Source organism: Sinohyriopsis cumingii, chromosome 7, assembly GCF_028554795.1.
Source record: "Sinohyriopsis cumingii isolate HCF-2022 chromosome 7, ASM2855479v2, whole genome shotgun sequence".
NCBI classification, from domain to species: domain Eukaryota; kingdom Metazoa; phylum Mollusca; class Bivalvia; order Unionida; family Unionidae; genus Sinohyriopsis; species Sinohyriopsis cumingii.
The window spans coordinates 70,851,581-70,876,925 of record NC_142967.1 but is presented as its reverse complement, the minus strand read 5'-3'; the positions used below and the strand labels follow the sequence as shown (position 1 = coordinate 70,876,925).

General features: G+C 36.0%; 1 protein-coding gene across 2 annotated transcripts in view; it reads left to right on the top strand.

The window, feature by feature from the left end:
• Positions 1-4,176: 4,176 nt before the first annotated feature.
• The window catches only part of LOC149795485 (uncharacterized), a 40,851-nt gene continuing 19,682 nt past the window's right edge, over positions 4,177-25,345 (top strand). Inside the window, exons 1-5 of one of the 2 annotated variants that reach the window (XM_089965288.1) lie at positions 4,177-4,339; positions 11,619-11,889; positions 15,111-16,224; positions 17,778-17,858; positions 24,706-25,114. In XM_089965288.1, the coding sequence (XP_089821414.1) occupies positions 11,857-11,889; positions 15,111-16,224; positions 17,778-17,858; positions 24,706-25,114 (1,637 nt within the window). In that variant the 5' untranslated portion in view covers positions 4,177-4,339; positions 11,619-11,856. Of the gene's footprint in view, positions 4,340-4,635; positions 4,887-11,618; positions 11,890-15,110; positions 16,225-17,777; positions 17,859-24,705; positions 25,115-25,345 lie in introns of those variants that run through there. The other variant, XM_089965289.1, reaches the window with a different exon arrangement.

The following is a 25,345-nucleotide window of genomic DNA, read 5'->3' as shown; positions in this document are numbered from 1 at the left end:
AACTCAAGGATTTCATTTTCAATAGGATTGACAATGATGTGTCTGTGGTAAAACAAAAACCATAATATGGATTACAATTCCTAAACCTAGACCCAAATAAACATATTTACTTTTATTAATAATGCTCCTGATATTAAGCCTATACACAGAAATATAATTTAGCTATGTATTATTTGTTTACACAGAATAAAAGTTTCAAAAAATTCAATTTGGGTCAAACAGAACTGAACTAATTTTTGTACAAGGTCAAGTCCAACATACAATGTTACATTACAATAGCATGTAATGAAATAAAAAATTAAAATATAACTAACACACAAAGCAAATTAAATATATTTAACAATAAGACTAACTAAGCTTACTGTATGGCCTTGCCAATTGTACATCTTATGTCCTTCAGTGTGCATCCATAAGTTATTGTGATTTTTAACTTCTTCTGAAAAACCACAGAACCAATTTCAACCAGACTTGGTAGTGACCATCCTGGCATGAAGGCCTTTAATACTGGCCCAAATGATGCCTATCTGCCATGCAATATGGCTGCCATTTCTAAAAATAGACAAATGTTCACATGAATTCTTTTCAAAAACTGGTCAAAAGAATTTAACCAAATCTGAGCAAATAGCATCTAGACACATGCAGCTTTTAATTTGTTTTACAAATGATCTGATTCAGCTTCATATATGGTCACCATTACTAAAAACAGAAAAACCTCCTTTATACGACTTCTTAAAAACTGCTAAAGAGAAGTCGACCAAAATTTGACATAAAGTATCATGGCATGAATGTATTTCAAGTTTGTATAAATGTTGCTGATCTGCTCTCAAATATGGCTGCCACTGTTAAAGACAAAAATCATTCAACAAATTCTTCTCATAAATGCTTATTTGAATTTTACCAAATTTGACATAAAGTATGCATTATAACGCATAAAGGCCTTCTAATTACTAAATAATGCTGATTTACCATTAAATATAACAACTACAACTACAATTAGAAAATATTTCAAAACAACTAATCATCCCAGAAACTTCTTAAAGGAATTTGTGCAAACTTAACAAAATGAACTCTGGCAAGAAAGCCCTTAAATTTTCTACAGTTGATGCCAAAATGTTCAAAATTACTGCAAGCAGAAACTCTATCAAACAACATATCAAAAACCACTAAGGAGAATTAACCAAATATGAAAGAAAAGTCCTTGCATTGAGGGCTTTCAAGTTTGTATTAATGATGCCAATCCACCATCAAATATGGCAACTGTTACTAAAAATGTTAAAAGAATTAAGTAATAAAAACATTTTTCTTGATCTGAACAGACTTTAACCAAATTTGACAGAAAGCATCATATGTTCAAAAACTTCAGAATTTGTACAAATGATGCTGCTCTGCCATGAAATATAGCCAGTATTACAAAAAACAGAAAACATAACTTTATCTGAACAACCAAAAAATACCTAACAGAATTTGACCAACTTTGATAGAGAACACCTGGGAACTGAAGCATGTCAATAGTAGTCAAAATCTTGCAGATGTGTTGAAGACACCAAAAATAAAGGAAGCCTCACACATTTTTATGGCTTGCAACGTATCTTTATCATCTACACAATATATTTAGGTAGGTATACTTATTTCACAATATACTGTGGTAGGTATGCTTATTTCACAATATAATGTAGTAGGTATACTTATTTCACAATATACTGTGGTAGGTATGCTTATTTCACAATATACTGTGGTAGGTATGCTTATTTCACAATATAATGTGGTAGGTATGCTTATTTCACAATATACTGTGGTAGGTATGCTTATTTCACAATATACTGTGGTAGGTATGCTTATTTCACAATATAAAGTGGTAGGTATGCTTATTTCGCAATATACTGTGGTAGGTATGCTTATTTCACAATATACTGTGGTAGGTATGCTTATTTCACAATATACTGTGGTAGGTATGCTTATTTCACAATATAATGCGGTAGGTATGCTTATTTCACAATATACTGTGGTAGGTATGCTTATTTCACAATATACTGTGGTATGTATGCTTATTTCACAATATACTGTGGTAGGTATGCTTATTTCACAATATAATGTAGTAGGTATGCTTATTTCACAATATACTGTGGTAGGTATGCTTATTTCACAATATACTGTGGTAGGTATGCTTATTTCACAATATACTGTGGTAGGTATGCTTATTTCACAATATACTGTGGTAGGTATGCTTAATTTAAAGGTTTGTTCTTATAAAGAGATGCCTCATACTTCATGATGAACTGATATGATTCAGTTGCATTTTTTGTGTGCATATAAAACACTTGCAACACTTTAAAAAAATAGACTATTAAACTGAAACTGGGAATGTTGGTCATAAAGATGGACAGAAAAGTGTATGGAAGAAAAAGTCTAATAACCACTTTCAAAACTGTAGCATATTTGTAATGGTTTGAAGGTATTTAATCACTCTTGTACTATGAGCTTGTAAAACACGTAAAAATTCTTTATTTGAAGATAAATATTAGCATTTTAACGGTGGAAAATAATTACAATGAGGGCTATTGAGTGACGATTAAGCACATTTAAAAGAATACAGCCAAGTAATCAATCTGGATTGTTCAGAGCTTAATGCTTAGTTAACTGACCAGAAGAAAACTACAAAGATTGAATGATAATTTTTCTGAGACTCTTGGATAACGATTTTGTATATGGCACAAACAGGATGTCACAAAGTTAGGAACTGTTTAATTTGAAAATTCTTTATCCCCAAAGATGGATGGATGGATGGATTGTTAAAACTATGGACTTAAACTATGTGACAGAAAGGAAACAAATCCAACCAGTTTAGTAAAACTAACAAATAATTCATTCTCTAAGTTACAAAGTGAAAATTAATGAAGAATTTACAGTATTGGAATTTAAATCTTAAATAATCTTAGATGTAATATCACAAGTCCAAAAATATAAAATTTTCCTTGAATATCTTGATGTATCCCAATGATATAATCCAGAATGTCTTTAAATGAGTCCTCAATAATCCAAACGTTTTAGTCCAAAAAGTCAACAAGCGCCTTGTAATTCAAATGAACAATTAAAATTCTTCTGGAATTATATCTGGACACTTATACCAACTCTGATCAGGGAGTCCCAAAGAATGATATTAAAACGAGCATGATTAATGGTTTACCTCATCCTATACTAGTCTAATAAACCAACCCCACAATTCTGTGTCGATACCGATGGACGACCCGAAAATCAATATCATCATGGGGGAAGGGCTGATTTATAGACCTAATCATGTACCTACTAATTTCAGGGAAAAACCAAGGTCTTGCAGTTAGCTCCAGGTAAACATCTTTATAATAAAAAAAAGACAAATGTCAGGTAGGCCAAAACTCTACCCTCAATAACGGACAGCATTAAAACACAACATAATTGAATATATACATAACATTATTATTAAAATTTACAATTTATTATTTTTATTCAATTTTATTTTTATTATTATTATTATTATTATTATTATTATTATTATTATTAAATGTCCATAATGAAAATTATTGTTTTTATTAACTTTGGTTTCTAGTATTTTACACGCGTGTGCGTTTCATCAAGTGAAGTAAAATATGACAGGCAGGGAGACAAAATAGAGGCCAAAATAATCATGAATACCAACGACAAGCCTAATTTACAATTACGGGTCATTCAACACAAGTTAAATCCAATGTTCCTAACTGTTATGCCAAAGTATCCCCATGGTTCTCGCAAAACTTTACATAGGTATGAACACGGATCGTTACGATCTAAAAATTTGTGTCAAACCAGCAGAAACCTGTTGACGCAAGTCAAACGTTTTCTGACCGATTTGTACAAAGGTTAGCTATTTTTAGTAACAAAATGATAAAATGTTATTTATCCTCCATTATGTCGTTCATTCCAACTGGTAGTAAACCCTGCTGTTCCTCTCGGGATTATTTTAAATTCTGCCTTTTGAAACTAACTCCTAAATTATTCTGAATGTGGTAAATTGTTTTTACACGAGGGCAATCGAACTTTCTTGCATGTTCTCGAACTCGTAAACAAGCGCATTATGGGCGTGGTCTAAGAATAGGAACAATTTGATTGGTTTAGATAGTGACCTTCATCTTACATCATATGGGCACGTGACAATATTTCCCGCAATTCTGTAGAACCAAAACAAACTCCATGTTGGAAAGAATTCAGCATGTAAACAGTAACAGTTTGTCCTGAAAGTGGAAAAGTTCTTTGGCGGCATTGTGGATACTTGTAAGGAAAAAGCAAAGGAAGGGTTGATTAGAGAAAATGAAACTGATTTAGTCAGGTAAGTCGCTTTGTTTGATCATTATTTCACATCCAAAATTTTGACAGCTGCACCACGATTTCACAAATTGGGTCAATGGACGATTGTGTAACATAACGATGAAAAGTAATTTTGCCTTTGATAGATTTTTAACGAATAGATAGATGATGGTTATATTCGCACTTTCAGTTTCAGCAATCGCAAAAGGTTTGCTGTGTCAGCTGTTCTTTTTTTCTTTCTTGTTCCCTTAACAGGTCTTTTTACTGTAGGTTTACACTTTTGACCCAAGGATCCGGTTATGCTGTTTACGCGATCAGTTCTGTTTTTGGCGATGATTCAGTCAGATAGTGTCAGTATTCAGTACGGGAGGATGACACGTGTAACATACATTCATATTATGGAGGGAAAAAAAGACTATCCAGTTCTTGTTACAGATGGTTGAACCTTCACATCCTCTGTAACAAAACTATACTGATTGAATGTACATGTACAGTTATGGCTCCCTGTTCAGCTGAGAATGAGTCATCGAAAGTTACTGTACGGTCAAAACAGTGAGACTGTTTACTAGGTAAGTGGGGTCATTAAGATAATTTCATACCCCACAATTTTAATTTTGTTTACAATTATAAATATTATTAATTGCCTGTTGAAAATGAATGTGTCCATATTTTTGACAAGGATGTTCTTAAAGAAGTTTGATTTTTTTTAGCAAGAAATCTGAATAATTTGTTTTCAGTAAGCTGTGTATCAGATATATTACATGCATTCAAACTAGTATTATGAACAAAATATAGGTCATATTTATTCGAAATTTCCAACATTTTGTATTAATTTTTTTTTTGAATTGCTTGTATTAGATTACATTCTCTATCTTTAATGACAGTCAAAAAGGCAGATTCTTAACCTTCCAGTTACCAGGTTTTGTGAATGGCTTATGCTTTTGTAAGAATGAAGCCAATTGAATTTGGGGTAAAAAGCTCAAGGTCATTTTAACTGAATAAATACTAACATTAGTTACACTTCATATAGACTTGGATCAAACTTAGTAGCTGGCTGATAATTGTGGTAAAGATGAAGCCTATTGATTTTTGGATCAAAAGGTCATGTTCACTTTTAAAGAAGAAAACTGGTTTAAAAGAAATTCAGTTCCTGAATATTGTTGTGTGACGGGATTGTTGTGCCATCACTGTGGTAAGTGTGGGGAGGGGTGCTTCCAATATTTATTTTAATTATTATAGAATTCCCACCTAGGTTTGATTTTGGTTGGAAGTTAAACTAGTGAAAGATAGATGTAAAGCTCTGAGCCCTCAGTCAGTATTGCCGACAGTTAAATGATTGAATATACAAAAAAGTGAAATTCAACTAATAACAATTATATGACAATTCAATAATCAAATGATTTAAATTTCCCAAGTACTTTCCTTCTGCTTGACCCAGCGATAGCCTATTGCATTATTATATTTGTAGTGTGAGATAGCTTTCCACCTGTCCTTGTATTCTACTCATATGCGTAATCTTCTCTCATATTCCTCCAATTGCTTCTCCTCTTCCTCCTGAGTTTCTCCTCCTCCTTGATTCTATACCAACTAGACTTGTCGACTCCAACTGCTCTGCTTGTCTTACTTCTCTCTTCCGTCTTAGAGACTCAGGACTTCAACTGAACCGTAAGTTATGTTCCCCACTAAAAAAAAGCTTCCTGTGAAAACACAAGGACGGTATTCCTAATCCCATTACACTAAACAACATCACAACTATCAGACTCATTTCTTTACATTGCAACTCATACAAAGTCCACAAATATTCAAATATCCATACTCTGATATATCTATACATCCATATTAACTAATCTTACACACTTCGACCATTTTCCAAATTCACAATTCAGGCATGTGTAAAATCTAACATATCACATGAATAAATGCACTAGTTTACTATGAAGTAATCTAATAGCGAAGTACAAAATTAATTCTGATCACAAGCTAATAATCTACATAATTTTCTACATAATACTCCAACTCTTTTTTCAAAAACTCGTATTAACTAAACACTACAAGGGTAATTCTCCAAGTGGTCTAAAGCGCTCACCATTACGGATCACTGCCATCTCACCTCTGCGTCGGTTCGAGTCTCGGATTCGGCTAATGTGGTTATGTGAGAAAGCTTGCCAGTAGCTTCACGTGGGTCGGTGGTTCTTTCCGGGGTTTTTCCGGGTTCTTCCTCCACCATTAATACTGGCCGCCATGTATAGCCCATCTTGTGCTGAAAAGTGGCGTTAAACCCTACAACAACAACAACAACAAGGGTAATTCTACATACTAAACGATCCTAGTAATTAAGTAATCTGCAAAAATCGAGCAAATAACTTGCTGACCTTTATAAAAATTTGTATTTCCTATGAACCTCCTCTCTAAGTTTTCCAGCCAAATTATGAGTGGCTTTATCAGAGTAATCCTATTTGCTCAGCAATCTTCCCAGGAGAACTAAATTTTTGCTTGCTAGTTAGAAGTTATAATTCAAATCAAAATTCTTATCGCCGCCCTCAGTCTCAACTCAGATTGGATGTCGCTTTGATTCGATCGAATCAAACATAGCTGACATTGTCCTTCTCGCTGTCTGTGTGTGTGAGGACGGATTTAAAACATGCCCCCGTGCCTTGCGGGTTCCTCGGATCTTTGGACAAAGCTGTAACATGTAGGTGGGAAGTCACTCGATCTAACCCCTGTGCCGATTAAAGATGCCTGGTCATGATAACCTTGCATAAGAAATTAACTCTAGCCTGCAGCATGTTCAGACATCAAACATGGCTTGTAATAATAATACCATTGTTTATACAGAACTTGTGAACTGGGGATGAGCAAACATGACACCATGTACCTTAACTTGAGTTGGTGGATGGCTTGCATGGCTCAAAGAAAATCGTTTTGGATATTAAGTTTAGATCTAGGTCATGTACAATACACCTCACACGATTTTTTGCTACTCCTGCATGACAGTGGTGGTAGTTATATCATGGAGAGGATTAAGAAGGAGTACCTCCACCCTGTTCATATTGATGGAATTGTTGCTGCTTCACACAGAGGAGAGAACAATTTGGGACACAGAGATCTGTTTGTGTTGAATAGATAAAAGTTATGTCAGTGAAGAAATTACAAGTGAACAAGAATTAATGGAGTCCATTCTCTCAGGGTATATTCAACCTCATGCACACATGCTGGTTTAGTGGGTGCTATTGATTTCTTTATTTTAAATTGCAGTTGTTGTCAGACCAATGCGGTGGTATAGTGGTTAAAGCATCCGTCTTGGAAGTGGGAGGTCATGAGTTTGAACTTCAGCCGAGTCATACCAAAGACTTACAAAAATGGTACTAACAGCTGCCTCACTAGGTGCTCAGCATTAAGAGTTAGGGCTGGTCGGCCTGGTGTCAGGATAATGTGACTGGGTGGGACATCATGCTACATGTCTGCAGCATGATGCCCCAGTGCTAGACATCACTATAATCTGCCACACTGCAGACATTGTAGTGATATGACTGAAAAATTGTTAAAGCTATGTTAAAAATCCTAATCATACACACATACACGCAGTTGTTGTCCTTGGGAATTTAACCGTACATGATTACTTTTCCTGTGTAATAGTAGGACTAATTTATTCTGTTGAAAGGCCAATGCATAAGTTTGAATAAAATAGCAATTTAAAAATTAAACTGAAGTGTTTCCATGGATCATTTCTAGAAACTTACTAGACCACATTGTTTAAACTAGACTGGCAATGCATTTATATTTTTGACATGGCAGTAATAACTGTAGATAGAAGAAAAAAGTTTATTGAATTTTTAAACATGAATGTATTGAATATACAAATTGTTGTTCATTTTATTGTTAAGTATATAATCAATAAAACGATGATTCATTCTGGTTGTAAATCAGTGATATCTGGCCTTTCTGTGAGAGGTCGTCATGGATTGGCTTATCAGATGTCAGTGATGTTGACCAGACCCCTCTGTAGTGGAGAAGCACAAGATGGCCTTACTGAGTTATGGTGGTTGAGTGGGAAATTTATTGCAGAGTGAGTGTGGAGGAGGTTAACACCACCATCTCGATAATGTCTAAATGTAAAAGTTAAAGGTTATTGGGGCTAAAATAAAAAATGTTTTTTGCCAAATTACTTTTGTTTATGAAACAGGTTCCTTAACCAAACTTTTTGAATGAGACAATAAAAATTTTTTTTAGATTCAGGGGGTCATAAGGTGAGAGGTTGTGGTCTGAAATCGAGGTTACAAACAGGTTTTACCTAATCAATTCTGTTCTGTAGCAAGTTTTTCTTTTAGCCAGATATTGTGGATCGCTGGTAGATATGTAATAAAGAAACCTACAGATTTTCGGGTCACAGAGTCGGAGGTCATAGTCATGGTAAGATCAATAAGAAATTGGTTTTTGGACACGAAGTTTACTTCAAGAACACATACATTGACTAAACATCATTGAGACCTATTGGTCAATAATCTTCAAGATACAGCCATGCCCTACTAATGTCTGTTAAACATGGGTTGCTGTATAATGTGCAGGTGGTCAGTATATTTTGTAGAGAAAGTACCTGAGAAGAAGCACTGACCAATGGAAAGCTTCTTGCAGATTTTCAAAAATGCCCATATTGGTCAAGCTGAATTGAAGTCATGTGAATAGAGTTGTGTGGGTGATCAGTAAAGGCAAGTTCCCTAGACCACTTAGCCATGTAGGGACCCAATAGAAAATGTAAATAAGGGAAGATGAAATCTTAAGTAAATACACTGCTGCACTTATTTCCAAGTAACATACAGGAAGAAAAAATGTTGGCTTGCATGTCCAAAATAAATATAATGAATTCAGATTCAGGTATGGAAGGCTTTTAGCAGGATATGCTGTTAATGATAGGACTTTGTGTTTGACGTTTTTTGAACAAATAAGAAACAGCTATGGATTTTTGTGACTGCTATTTTGTTTTTAGCTACCCCATTTGTTTGCTTGATTGGGGTCCTTGGACCCTCATGTTTTACCTTTCCTGGAATTGTAGAACTGCAAACAAAGCAAGGAAGAACTTAAATAAAATTATTGAAACTACCATTACCCACAAAGTATGGGCTTAGCACCATTTTTTGCAAATGATATTACCATGGGAGCCAGTGTATTTGGTAATGAAAGAACCGAGAAGGAATAACTGATGCATGGGATGTTACTGGCAAGCTTTCTCCCATACCCACATTGACTCAGCCAGCGAGTTGAACCTGTGTAGGCAGGTGATATGCCAGTGATCTGTAAATGTTAATGCCTTAGACCCCTTGGCTACCCATGGCCACTACAAACTATGTTATTTTTTTTCTTTCTTAAATCCATCACAAATGACAGGTCTGGCTTTGTTTTTTCTTTTTTATTCTTTCAATGTTATTTAAGCAAACATACAAACTCTGGACAATATACACTGTATGATGTTTAAGGCTCTATCAGAAATTTTCATTAAACAAAAACAACATTTTCCTAAGAGCTAGCACTTTCAAGGACATGTCAGAAATGAGGACATGTGTAAAGAACTGTTTACCTTGGTCGAAGAGGGTGTTTACTCAACAAGAATTACAAGGTCATGTGGCATTTCATACTGTTCATACAAAGGGATATAAAAGTGTTATGAAATGATATGACATCTACAAACACCACATCTAAAAACCTACTGCAGCTGCTGTTCAAGATCACTTCCTGTGAGTTGACTTGTTTAAAATGTCAGTTTCCAAATCAAGGTCAGCAGTCATTCAGTACACCTGACTAGTTAGCAGTACAAAAAAGGTATTGAGATTTTGGGATAACATGGGACTTGTGTACAGTTGCAATTTTATGTTTGCATTTGTAGGACTTGACTTCAGATAGTACCAAATTACCAGTAATGTGCTTACATGCCAGTATCAGACTTCTTTGCACATGGTAATATTTGGTGAATTTTATTTCTTCTTTGAAACGTTTAATAATTATTAATTTGGTTCTACAGTTAAACCTGTCTTGAGGGACTGGATTCTCCATGCTCTAGTGTATGTATTATATAATCTTATGAGAGACCATTATTTTTTTGACAGAAGGGATGGTCTTTCAAAATGGCTTCTAATGTATTTAATTATAGATGTGTTAGATTATAACTTTGATACATCATTGTATTTAGTAACATTGCCAGCAGAATAAAAAATTACACGTGTGTGATAACCCTGAGAAGTAATTTGTAGTTTTTAATGTCTGTTGGTCCATCTGTTCATCCATGAACAATGTTTCCATACATGATGGTCTTTTTTGATAAATCTGATAGGGTGACCTTAAGGATATAAAACAAACCGGTCAGGGACAAATGTCACTGTGACCTGGAATACTCAGACAGAATAGTTTCTGTGCACGAAACTGAGTTTTACTGCACAATTGTACTTAAAGCATTACAAGTAGTTAGACCTCTGAAAAAAAGTTTCCTTTTGATTTTGGAGTCCAAAGGTCAAGGGTACTTACTGGCACAGGAAATTTAACTAGTGTGTTGATTCTCCACAACTACATTGTAAGTTATTGATTTCAGGGTTTTAATTATTCAGCTGCTGCTTTGGAGAAAGGTGGAAATTTGTCATATCTTGTGCATCCATTTGTAAGTGCATTTTAAGATGGAGTCCTCAATCCACTCACATCTCCCCTTTGTCTATATCGGTTCAAGTTTCACCTCGTTTAGCATGGGTATGTGAGAAAGTTTCTTCATATCGTTCTGTGGGTCAGTGGTTCTTCCTGGGGTCTTGGTGTTCTTCACTACCAAATATATATATTACTCTGTAATAGCTTATCATGTGTTGAAAAATTGCGCTAAACCCACGAAAACAACAAATGATAGTGTTGGTCTGCTGATATGAACAAAGGTTTTCGAAACTTTTTGGGTTTTTTTTCCCCTCAATAAATTTATAAAAATTACATGTGAGATCAACATATCTGACCATTGGTATGTGTAAAAACGTGCAAGTGTCAGCAAATGTCAGATGAGTGATTCAAAATTCAGACCACCAGGTCAGACACTGTGGATATGAAGTTATGGCCCCATGGTCATAACTTGAAAACTATCAAAATATACATCCTATAGTCATATATGTATATACACCTACTGGGCTTGAAGAAATTGCTGAATTAAGATATGCGAATACAATTGGTCCCAGAATCTGTTGTTTCTTCTGTGACATTACCCAAGAAACAGATTTTGGAGGTGCATGGGACAAACATTATCACAGGTATAATTTCTAAACGGTTTGTTTTAATTTCAGATCATTTCAAAGACAAGTCACAGCGTATCGTGTTCCATCATCAAACAAAACAAGTCTTTTAAAAAGGGTATTACAGAATCAGTTTTTCAGAAGACGGTGTGATAGTCAAAAAAATACAGGATCATCCAAGCCAGTCTCAGTTTTTATATCACAGACTGGAAACTTGATTAATCTTGGTCAGCAGAGTTGCTTACCACCTTTAACAGATACCAAGTGTCCGACCACGCACATACTCCCGATGACTGTTGCCAGTGAGAGGCAGAAACAGAAGGTGGGTAAGATTTAAAGTGCTGTCATTCAGTAATCCTGACAGCATCAGAACTAACATGACATGTAAAATTGACACGAATACTGTAATCATTCAGATAAATGCCCGGGACACGCAGAAAATTAATTTTAGCTCACCTGGTCATTGGGCCAAGTGCCTCTTGTGCATTGTTCTTCACTTGTCCCTTTGTCAACAATTGCTTATCAACATTCTCAAGTTCCTATTTCTGATGTATTTGAATCAGACTTGGGAACATGGGTTTATCAAAATCTCTGGAGAGTTCAGTAAAGAGTGAGGAGATCAATGCATACAAATGAGGTGAGCTTGCACCCGATTGGCTAACCTTGCTACCACTCTGAATTTTCAAGATTATGGTTAGTTCTTTTGACATTGTTTTTAATGTGAAAGTTAAAAAAAATTAAAACTTTTCAACATTGCTCATTAACTTGTCAGATAAAGTGATTACATTTAGTGTATGTAAAGTAATTCGGGGGGTGGGTGAAAATTTACATAGTATGGTAAAGTATGCAAAAATCTATGTACCAATATATTTTGTGCTGTGGTTACAAGTCAGAAGTACATTCAAGATCTTCATTAAATATCCAGTTGTAGAGTTTACAAAGTTCCACAGATGTTTAATTTTAAACTTCAGCGAGTCACTTTATCTCAAAAAAGATGATATGCCAACATAATAGCCGTTTTTCCATTTAATATATTCAGTTCATTCATAATTTGCAAGTATTGCTATGATGGCAATTTTTGGAGAACATTTTAAATGATGACAAAACTTGTGTATATTGATAAAGACAGGCTTCTTTTTTGTTGTTGTTGGTGACCTGTTATTCACTGGGTTGACACTTTCTTTATTCATATTAAGTCTTTTACATAGGAAGAAGATGCAGTGTACAAGCAGTGGAACTGTAGTTCCTCTTCAGTGATATACACTGTTACCTGGATAGCGTGTACAGTGGGATCCCAAAACATGAATCACTGCATAAGCAAGGGTGCTTGTTACCTATGAAAAATTGAGAAAGTTTCTGACGAAGTTCTTTGCTTTTCATATAAACAATCTTGAAAAGATCCTTAAAAATAATACTCCAAGGAAATGTTTGTACACATCATGTGTGTACCAGCAGAAATCATGTATATTGTTGAAACTTTATGTGTATATGTGACCGGATGTATTAAAACATTATTTCTGATTCAGGAAGAGACAGATTCTTGGTTTTGTTTTTTAAATATACAAGTTTATTTCAAGAACAACAAGATCAAAACATTGGTTGTTTTTAATATGATGGTTTTATCAGTAAAATGTTGATAATATAATTTCATTTTGAAATAAAATGGAAAAGTTGCTTTCATGGCTAAATACACAAAAACAACAGCTTTGTGTCCTTGAGTTGTCTGCTTCAAATATTACAACCATTATATGTACACGTTTTTAATTTTGGGAAAAAATTCTGGTATTGTTTGAAGAAAATTCTTATATCCATAAAATTGATATATCCATAAAGATTAGGATAAATGTGAGGATTATTCACAAAATTATGGAGCCAGAATTAAGTATAAAATGAAACAAGAGACAAAACTTGTAGTGTTTCCTTTAGTTTGCAGCAGTCAAAATTTGATGCAAGAAAATTAAATGTAGTGTATCATGATGCAACAGTATTTACGCTTTTTTATACAATTACGGAATCTCTGTATTTATGGATGATTCAGAGTCTTTCCAATTTATGATTTGAATAATTTTTACAGGGTTGACAATTTTTGTCTTTGGTCACCACATGTTAATGTTGAAAGCTGTGTGTAGTGCAATACTGGTGGCAGTACATACCTCTTTAATTAATTTTAACCATTTGATTTGAAGAAAAAGATCTTGTAACACAATTCACAATATATAATTATATTCAGCTGTCTGACAAGAAAGAAGCTGTCAAAATAATTTTGAGTGGGTGTAACTATTCTAATACTGTTCCTTGTATTGTTGCTTTTGAAGCAATCCTAAACGCACAAAAAACTGGAGACAAATTGTCAGCTTGAATGAAAAAAACTAGGAAAAATGTAAATGGGATGAAATGTTTATTAATTATCTTGTGCAGAGGTTTTATTTCACTTTTTGCTTCATCTAAATATGTAATTAATATGAATCTCCACCTTTTCCAGATATCACTGATATGAAATGGTAATATATTCTTTGTCCATGTATCACTGTTAGGAAATGTTATATCTTTTTTCCAGATATCACTGACATGATATGCTAATGTATCTTTTTTCCAAATATCATTGATAAGAAATTCTGTTGTATATTTGTTTTCTTTTTTCATAGGCAGTTCATGATATCTGTTAATTTCTCTTTTTTGTAATTAAATCTTTTAATTTAAACATCTGTGGAGAAAAGTAAAAGATTAGCATCAGACAGTTTTAAAAGTTATGCAAATATTGTATTATTTATTATATGGTTCTGCTTTCTTGTACTCTGTCTACTGTATTCAGTTTTGGAAAATAACCTAGAAAAAAGTAATCAGTAATCGAGTAAAAGGAATGAAAATTTAAGTCATATTTCCTGGCTTTCACTCCACTGCCTCATGGATCAGAGATGTGCAGGGGGATTTGGTTATTGTTACCTATCCACTTGTGGTATTTTTGGTGTTCTCAAGATTCCTCCACATGAAAGAACACCACATGCCTACATGTACTTTACGTAACATCTCATACCCACGATCTTTGCATACAAAATCCATTAAAGTCTTAATTATTTTGTGCACTTTATTTTTTCTTTCAGAAAATTTTCCTTAATAAAAAAATTTACATTTTAAGAATGAGCCAGTAATGGTAGTATCTTTTTAACTATCACTGTTCGTATCGAACAGCATTGCATCTTGGGGACATTCACCAACCCCAAACTGCCCGTGTCTCCCTAAATGTAACTATTCTCCATATCTTGATCATGTTGATAGTTATTAGGGGGACATAGGTACACAGAATATCACCATGGCAACTCTAACAAGGTGCAACACTGCATCTAAAAATTAGTAGCGTACAAAGAATTATTTACAATATATTAAGATACTTGAATGCTGTTGTGTGAGGCAGATTAGTCACTGTTGACTATCATCTGTGGTCCCATTATCATCAGCTCATGTGACATGCATTTTGGTTGTATCATACACATCATAAACATTATAACAGGCTTTGAGTCATGAAGTTTTCGTTTTCTGTTTCAGGTCATTGGTGAAATCACTATGGATGGTTTTGCCCCTACATCAGATTGTATTGACTTTCTCAGCCCAACTGGTGACACCATATCCAACACAGATCTGTTGGATACATCAATCTATGCTTCCAGTCCAAACTCCCTCTACATGTATGATCAAGAAAAAGGAGACATGCAGAGCTCATTTGGAATACCTCCAACCCCAGGCAGTTTTGCTTATTCAGATGACTTTGATTTAAACAGTCAGTATGAGATGTCGCATGATATTTCAGCCTCACTTTTACCCAGTGTGCAGAAAAATACAGCTGCTGTAAGCTCATGTAAAGACACTGGTCACATGTGGGGAGAAATGGGGAAAATGTCAAAGATAGAAGGAGCACTGCAGTTTAGCTTGAATCCAGCTACGTCTGAACCAACTCTTGCTGAGCTCAATGAGACAGAGTCATTTCTAGATGGCCTACTGGTTGATAATTTTTTGTCAATAGATCCTATGGACAGTGATTTTAAAGGCAAAAGTAAAGACAATACATGTTCAGCAACTGGTTCTTTCTTGTGTGATCCTCATAAACTTGTCAAAGAAGAGAGTCCTTTGGACAGTATGTCAGATTCAAACTATTACACAGGTTCCAGCCTCCAGTCACACTGGCAGAATGAACTGACTTCCATGTCTTCAGCACCTAGCCTTTATCTAGTCAAGAGAGAAACAGCGACCTCCTCTCACAGTCCAAAGTCTTGTACAGTTTTATCACCTGATAACCTGTCAGGAAATCCAATGAATAATGTGAGTTTCCCAGTCAAGTTGGAAACGGATAGCCTGAGCAGTGTGCCTAAGACTAAGGGAGATAATCAGAGCAAATTGCTCAAATTGTTACAGAAAAATAGTGGGTCGTTCCTTCAAGAAGAGTCTTTAAACCTTAAAATGCCCGTAACAGTTGCTGCTGTTCCAGCAGCATCAGTTGTGGGGCCAAATTTGAGAAGAAAAAGGACATCGGGTACAGCTGGATTAGAAAGTATGGATGAAAAGTGGGAGGAACTAAAGGAAATAATCTTCACCAAGGGAGACCAGAGTACAGAGAGGCAAGGGGGCAAGCCAGAATATGTAAGGGTGAAGAGGGAGAGATATGGTAAAGTGTTAAATTTCTAACCTATGTTCTCACCATATGCCACAATTTTTGTTTTGATATAGTTAAGATGACAGTATAAATGTAACTAATTTCAGCAGACATTTCAATGAGATAAGGGTATTTCTGTACTATATTTGAAGTTCATAATGTTGATGGATTTTTACCCTAGCTACTGAGAAATTGATAAAAGCTGGACAAAATAAAAGATTTTTTTCTGACAAATAAAAAAATACCCCGGAAATATTCAATTGCTGCTTGATGACGGAATAAAAATAATTGAACTGATCAGTGAGCTAAATTTATTGAGTTATTATTGGCATTTTAAGAGAATTCTTCAGTCACTTAGATACCATTGCTGTATGGATCATTTGGATGCTTGTACAAAAACTTTTTTTTGGTAGCCAGTCCAAGTTCTTGAGCAATAGGAATGGTCAAGTAGACTGGTTACCACATTTTGCTCAAGTGGATTTTGAAAAAGAGAAATTCAGTCCTTTGTATGTAAAAGTATATAAATTTAAGGGATTCTTGTAAACAATTTTAAACAACTGTATTCAAAAAACCTTTTCTTATTCAAACATGCAGTTAAGCAAAGAATTTCATGGGGTATACCTGGTTCTAGTGATAAATCTTGTGGTTTCTGATGTTTATCGGTAGTTGGTCATAAATGAACATAGTGCTGTTATGGTATTTAATATGGCTGCAGCATTGGCCATCTTGAAAATCTTTATTGCTATTTCTCATTTCTAAATTTATACATACACAGAAGAGATGGTAAACACGTACAATAAAGTACAGTATCAGCAAGTGGTTTTCACTGAAATACTTGTATTATCTAGGTGGCCATGTATGAAAATGGCAACTATCTGACTTGCAATATAACCACCACAATAGCCATGTTGCTATGGATATACATGTATTTCAACATCAGTGGTCATAATGATAATACACTTTCACCAGAAGACGTATTATATGTCTGGTTCATCCTAAATGGAAATGATGCCAGTCTAAAATCCAGTATGGCCACCATAGCTTCAGTCTTGAAAATCATGTTACTTCTCAAACAACAATAAGTCCTATGAACATGGAGATTCCACCATTAGACATATTATGATAACTTGTTGGTCCTAATAATTGCTCCCAAATTAAAGTGGTGCCAATCTGACATTCACAGCAGCAGACTTAAAAATGTTAAGTTGTTATTGCTGAAGAATATCAGAGATGGTTTCATCTCTCTGTAGCTAAAAGGAAGAAATGGTCTTAGTTCTTTTGGATCAGTAGAGCATCTGGCCTGTTGAACAACTTGACTTTTAGTACATGGTCATACATATTATTTGGGAGTTACTGAAGAGTCTCAACATAATAAACAGCTTTGAGTTTTCAAAGCCAAAATAGTTTTACTTCATTCATAATTCTGCCTTAATAAAAAGAGAATTTCAAAAGATCTTTTGTTGTTACAAGTCTGGGAAGTGTTTTTCAGATATTGTGATCATAATAGATTTTAATTTGAAATGCTAATAAAAGATATCAAGAGATTTTTTTTTTTTTAAATTCAGATTCTGGAAGTTCCATCATGTCATATGATGAGTCGGACAGTGATCATGGAGATGGTGATGATGACTGGCATTCCGATTCAGGTACTAGAGATAGATTTAGCACAGGTAAATGTCAGAGATAGATTTAGCACAGGTAAATGTCAGAACTGCAAGTCATATTCAGTGTGGCATTTAACAGTTATTTGACAAAGAATATCCTCCCACTGAAGCTAAAATACAAAGAAAAAAAACAAGAAAATTGTCTCAACCACAGAGATATGAACAGATTAATTCATCTTCATCCTGCTACATGTAGTTATTCAGTACATTTTCCTACATTTCTTCTTCAAATACATTATCTAGCCATAATACCTTAGGAGAACTACTACTACCTTGAAAATCCAGCCCTTCCAGACAAAAACATTTTAGCTAAAAAGCAAAATGTTATCTGCCCACTGATACCAGGAGTGGTGCCAGGTTCCACGAAATCATCGGTTGCTATACCCACTCGTGCTGGCAAGCACACTCTTTGCAGACAGGGAGGCCTCACATAATCCATACAGGTGCTTGGGAAGTTTTCTACCTCAAAACAAGTTGGAGGAGTGTTATCTTCAAAGGGAATTATACTCCATCCCATCGTTAAATTTCAACTTTTTTTAGTTTTTCTTCAATGGGAATTATACTCCATCTATAAATTTCAACTTTTTTGTTCTTTCGGTTGTTGATGACATAGTTAACTTTTGAGTGTTATCACTTTGTCATCTTCACACACAGGTGTTTAGTACTTACTTGCACAGGTTGTGATGGCATCTCCAGACCTGCCAACTTTTGCGATTTTGCCTGAGTCATACGAAAATTAACCTTAAAATACAGAATTGCGGCATACAAACAAAAACTACAGAAAAATTATCGTTTGCGAAAAATCCGAATAATTGATTCATCTGTGTTTTATTTGGATCCAGGTTTCCTTTTAGAATTAGTTAGGGAACCAGACTAGCTTCACAGCAGCACCCCAGATGCTTTAAATGGCACCTATTTGTTCATGGAAGCATCTGCATGATCAAATTATTAAGTATATAATTTTTTTAAATGGCGTCACGAAAGTGATGCATGTTTAAGACAAAATGGAAAATAAGCTTCTAGAAAGTGTTAATAATCAACACAGAAGAATAAAATGGAATATTCATATTCTTGTGAATAAAAGATGGAAAGGACACAATTATGTTTATTGGACATCACCTACTAATTTGAGTACATCTCGTGGCGGGAGATATGATTGCTGTCATCATTAGTCCTACATGTAAGACCTTGATGCTGATATTTATGTTGTGGGGCATCAAGGACGTAGCACTAAAACAAAACTAACGTGCTTTGTATTACATTGTAGGACTACATATGAAAGGAAAAAGAATTTCCTCCAAGAATTGCTTCAAGTTGAGAGATAGCAACAAGCCATTGAGTTGCATATGGTTTGGAATTAAAGTTTGTGCAACAGTACTAGTGGTAAATAAGGTCTACACGTACTTTACGAACTTATAATTATGTTTTCCAGCTTAACATTAGCAGTTTTTGATATTTGTTACACCTTACTGAAATCAGATCAATCTCACAGAAAACAATCAGCTGCCGTACTGAGACGGACTCATCGGGGTTGGTAGGTCTGCATCTCATCACACTGCTATAACCATATTGATAGGTGCAGGTCTGGTGCAGGATATTTATTTAATATTGCTGTATAATTGCTGCTATGTCTGGATACATACAGGTAAGTTTTCTGTATTGTCTTGTCAACTTCATAGTTATGTACATGATGTTTTACTGATTGTACCTGTATTGAACACCTTTCAGGTAACATTGTCTCATACTGGATATTGTAGCATCTACGTTGCAAATACAGGGCCTTCCATTAGATTTAGGGTGGGAAGGTGAGTTGCTAAATTATGGGGTGGGAACATAGCTCTGTAATTCTGATTGCAGTGAGCCATGACACACAATCAGTAATACAGAATCAGCTACTAGTCAGATGAACTTGTCCAGTTTCACAGCTCTCATAGTGCTGCTAGGCACTTCGTGCGTACATTGCCAAGTTTAATGCATCAATACCCAATAACCCCGTTCATAAACCAGTTACACAATGATCAGTCTAGTGCTGCTAGACACTTCCTGTGGATGATTTCCAGATTTATGTAGGCACTCATAGTTCAGTCTTTCATCAGAGTTTGTCCTTATTATTCCTCTTAATCACCTGTCAGGTCTGCAGTTACTACATCAGGTGATCATTTTCTATGGAAGAATCTACTTTTTCCCTTTTGGATACTCATCAGTTGGTTCATAACATCAAGACTGTGTGATGAACATTGCATATAATGTCTATAGCAATCTTTTAATAAGTGGAACACTGCTAAGCTTCTCCAGCCCCAAATGTCACGTGAAGTATGTTTATAGAATGGCCCACTTCATAAATATAGAGGCCCAACATACTTTGGCCATGGCTGTAAGAACAGCTACAAACTTGCAACAGGTGAAACAAGATCTCGATCTCCATCTCCATATCCCAGGTTTGCTCACAACCTTAATCATATCGCCTCTTTCATGATCAGGCTGACAGAATTTGCAATAGGCCACAGAGAATACATTCTTGCCATCCCTCACAGTCTCAGATGCAGCAGAAGGATTTGTAAAATAACCAAAAAAATGTTGCAGGGATGTCCCTAGAGCACAGGCCAGTAGGAAGCAATCCTACAAAATTCACAACAATTAAAACAAAAAAAAAAACAGTTCTCCTGAACTGAGTGGAAGAGTCAAAGGGAGGTTGATCATCTCTGTCTCAAATGACATACATTCATGTCCCCCTTATTTCAGATCCTTGAAGGGGGAAGGCTACAATCTTTTGCTGCCAATGGGGAAGATTTACCATGGTGACATGGACCTGACAAGTAATTTCTGTGAGAATTCCTAAGTCGTTGCCTCTTTGGCTATAATTGTAGCACTTATGATTTGGACATTAACCTAAGTGCATTCAGTCAAATCTTTTACACTCTGTGGTTCCAAGATGAAATGAAACAATGGGTTCTAAATGCCATCCATTGGGGAGACTATGTAATCAATGTGGACCTAAGGAGGTGTGACTAAATGTCTCCATTCACATGGCTTCCAGAAGTTCTGTGATTTGCTGACAAAAAACAACAGGAAACAAAAGAACAGGCTAGTTATATATTGGAGCAAGACATGATTTCTTATGTTACCCTCCTCATTCTTAATTTCTTTGTCAACAAGGACATCTCTGACCTTGTACACTTTAAAGATTTTGGTTGATTTGTCTGGAATCAGTATTCAAGTAAAAAGGATATATTTTTCTCGGGAACAAGAATTGAATTAATGCAGTCATAGATTCTTTGCCTATATGGAATGATACATCTGCTAAAGAATTCTTTCACCTGCTGAGTTTTGATCTGTATGGCAGTGGACATCGTAGCCCTTGGCTGCTTTCTTGGGCATCCGTCACAATGAATCGATGGTCCAATTGGAGGCCAAACATTTGGCCATTGGACTAACTGTACAATCTGCACTGTATGGGGTTGTACCTTGAAGGCAAGAAACCTATCTGGAGTCACATTGGGGATACCTCTACTTGTACAAACTCCGACAATTATGATCAGCATGGATACAAACACAGAACTGGGGGAGCAAGTCTCCTACCATTTTGGGATGCCATATTAGTGTGGCCCCTGCAACATCATTATTTACATATCAGCTTTTAATTTGTGGCTGGAGAACATACAGGGGAATGGACTTTTTATTCTGTCTGACTACTACACTGTGGTGACTTGTCTCAAACAGCAAAGTGGAACAGAGTTCCCAGACGTTTGTATTGTTTTGGAATTTCTAAAGTGTTGTCCTCAATGTGAAGTCCATGTTTAAGTTTGACATAGCCTAGGCTGGCTAATGTATTGGCAGATTTGTTCCACAAGAACAAAAGGCAGAATGGTCTCACCAATCCTCATTTTTCACTTAGCAAATGCTGAATGGGACCAACCTATGGTGGACTTATTGGGGAGAAAGTGTAATGCCAAAATCACAACCTTTGTGTGGCCAGTCCCAGATCTAAAAGGCCTAGATAATCGGTGCTCTTTCTGTAGATTGGAATGGACATATATATATACTTCTCCAACACCTCAGGTTCTGAAGGTGATACAGGAATCAATCTCCTCCTGATTACTCTGCTCCATTGGGAAATCTTGGATCAGCCTCATCAATCTTTCATCAGCAACCACAATGGCAGGTGTTTCATCTCAATCCAGAGTTACTGAACCTGCACAACTGGAACTTATTAAAATAACCCCCTTATGGACTAACTGTTCTCTCAACAAGTGGTGGAGAATCCCTCCAGTGAGATAGTGATATGAAGGCAATGGAATCTATCTTAATGAAGTGCACAAGAACACTTTCTACTACTGCAGGCATCCATACCTGAGCTGCTAACTTCTGTGGCTCTCTGATGAGAAACAGTTAGCAACAATCACGATTGAAATCTTTCTTTCCATGAATATTGGCACACTGCATTATCATAGATGAGAGGATATCAGAAAACTCCCAAGACCTATCCTATCTTCTGTTCATTCTGGATGTCTCCTGGCCAATAACACTGGATTCTTGCCAAAGTGGAATTTATCAGTGGAATTAACCTGGCTAAAGAAGACACAATTTGAACTGCTCTACTGAGCTTAATTAATTCACCTCTCATACAAGTCCTGCCTCCTAATCACATTAGCAAATGGCATACAGGATCAGCAAATATCTTTCTTGTTGATGGACCCATCTACATGCAGTTCCGCCAGAATGGATCAATGTTACTTGTGAAGCCCCTTGGTTTCGTCGCCAGCTTCCATTCATGGATAATCAGATATTGGCAATAATTCCTGCCTACTCTTGACATTTCATCTCAGGGTCATCTACAGGATGCAGTGCAAGCTCTGAAGTAGTACTTAAGGTGAGACCAAACTATTGCATTGAGGGAGATCATGCCTCATGTCATCAAAAGAGGGGAAGGACGATCTATCAACATCAACACTTTCTTCCTGACTAATGTGGGCCATCTGTTCTGCATATTGGCAATAACCCCACAACAGTGAATCTGCTGGGCATATCGGCTCAAGAAATTAGGACAGTCTCCACAGATATTTCATATGAATGAAACTGTTCTCTATGTGTTATTATTAAAGCCATGGGATGGAGATCCAAGTATGCTTCTCCAGATTTTTTTCAGAGATCTTCCTTCCTAAAAGCTCAACTCGTTCTGGCAGAACTTTTACCCTTTGTGTAAAAGGTTACCTGTCCAGGTCGTTCTACAGCTTAATAAAGATGTGGCTTCACAGGTTCTGCTGGATTTGTGGGAAGGAAAAATTTTCCCTTTTCAAGACTACTTTTGGGTATTTATTTTCCAGTCAGACAGTCATTCTCACCTACTTCAGGTGACCAGAGATGTTCTCTCAAGGGTAAGTGGATGTATCCTTCCACCTCTTAACTATCCTGTATTGGACGTGTTTGAAGAAGAAACCAATTATTTCTGATAAAATAAATCTTTGATAATACTTACCCAGTCATAATACAGCATGTCTTCTGCTACTGTGTAACAGTAGTAACTGATGATTTCACAGGATTTAGTGTCAGTCCCAGAATCAAGGGGACATCACTTTAACTGCTACCTGGGTGGGAAGGTAACTGTTACATTTTTGTAGCTAAAAAGCTTTAGCTTAGGAGGACTGGATTTGCGAGGCAATAGGGTAAGTAGTAGTTCTCCTAAGGTATTATGACTGGGTAAGTGTTGATGAAGAAACATATGTTAATTAAAGAAAAGGTTCTTAGCAGATAATGTTAGAACTGTAGCTGTGCAGTTTTTCTGTGCATTGCGTGTAATGTGCATATATATATGTGTGTGTATTGGTGTGTCGTTCCTTGTGTGAGTATAAGATGAGAATGGTAGGGGCAGAATCGTTCCTCATGTGAGTATAAGATGAGAATGGTAGGGGCAGAGTCATTCCTCGTGTGAGTATAAGATGAGAATGGTAGGGGCAGAGTCATTCCTCGTGTGAGTGTAAGATGAGAATGGTAGGGGCAGAGTCATTCATCGTGTGAGTATAAGATGAGAATGGTAGGGGCAGAGTCATTCCTCATGTGAGTATAAGATGAGAATGGTAGGGGCAGAGTCATTCCTCGTGTGAGTGTAAGATGAGAATGGTAGGGGCAGAGTCATTCCTCGTGTGAGTATAAGATGAGAATGGTAGGGACAGAGTCATTCCTCGTGTGAGTATAAGATGAGAATGGTAGGGGCAGAGTCATTCCTCGTGTGAGTATAAGATGAGAATGGTAGGGGCAGAGAGAGTGATTAATAGATTATTTGTCCATTATTAACTTTCCATTGTGGCTGAGATACCAATGTCCACAGAACAGTGGAGATGCATTGTTATCAGTCATATCTGTCAATCTGCTTGTTTGTGTATACAACCATATGTCTGATTAATTTATCCTTGTAACTTAAATTCCATCTAAACATTGAGGATGACTGTTGTTCATGTATACAACCATATGCCATTAATTTATCTTTGTAACTTAAACTCCGTCTAAACTTTGAGAATGACTGTTCTTATTTGGCATGATTACAACAGAGGTCTTGGGCCTGGATGCAGCCCAAGGGAAAGGGATGGTGTCAGATGTGACATTTTCATAAGGGCATGTAACTTGAAATTTGACAAATTCAATTAAATTTCTGTAGACAGTATCATACTATCCAAAAACTGCTTTTACATTCTACTATTGGCAGACGTCAACGATAGAACTGCTTTTACATTCTACTATTGGCAGATGTCAACAATGTGAGCAATCTCTGGCTCACTTGGGTTTCAAGTTATTCATCAGCAACATGGCTGCATTTGTTTGTTTTAATCTGCAGATGATGATGGTTGCCATGATGATGATCTGTCCTTGGGGCCCGGTGAGAGTCTTTTGGGCCATGATGAGAAACAGTATTTCTGGCAGTACAATCTCCAATCCAAGGGCCCAAAGGGGCAAAGGGTCCAATTCTCCTTAAGTTCTGATCCACATATTCTCCATGACTTTGAAGATCCAGTTTTTGACTCAACCATAAACAATTTATCTGGAATAGGAGTGAGCATAAAACATGGTGGGAAAGCTCGTAAAGGAGATGGAAATGACATCATCCCCAACCCCAAGAAGCTGTTCCAGATTGGTTTACAGTTGAGGAAAATCAGCAGACAGATTAACGAGTTTGCACCTGTTAGTGAGCTTCCTTCGTCAGCCAGGAGTATGACAAGAAAAGAAAAGAACAAGTTGGCTTCAAGGTAATACTTCTTTCACTTACAAGTTGAGTCCAACTTCAAACAACATAGACATGATCTGCTGATGCACAATGTACCAGTAGATCATGGTCTGTTGTGATACTGATTATTCCTTGCAAACTGCATAGACCCAGATGTGTCATCACATTATGCAACAGTAGATCTGGGTCTCTGCAGTTTGCAGTAGGATTCATTCCATAAGTAAGTAGTTGCAGTAGTACACAAATAGTGCTA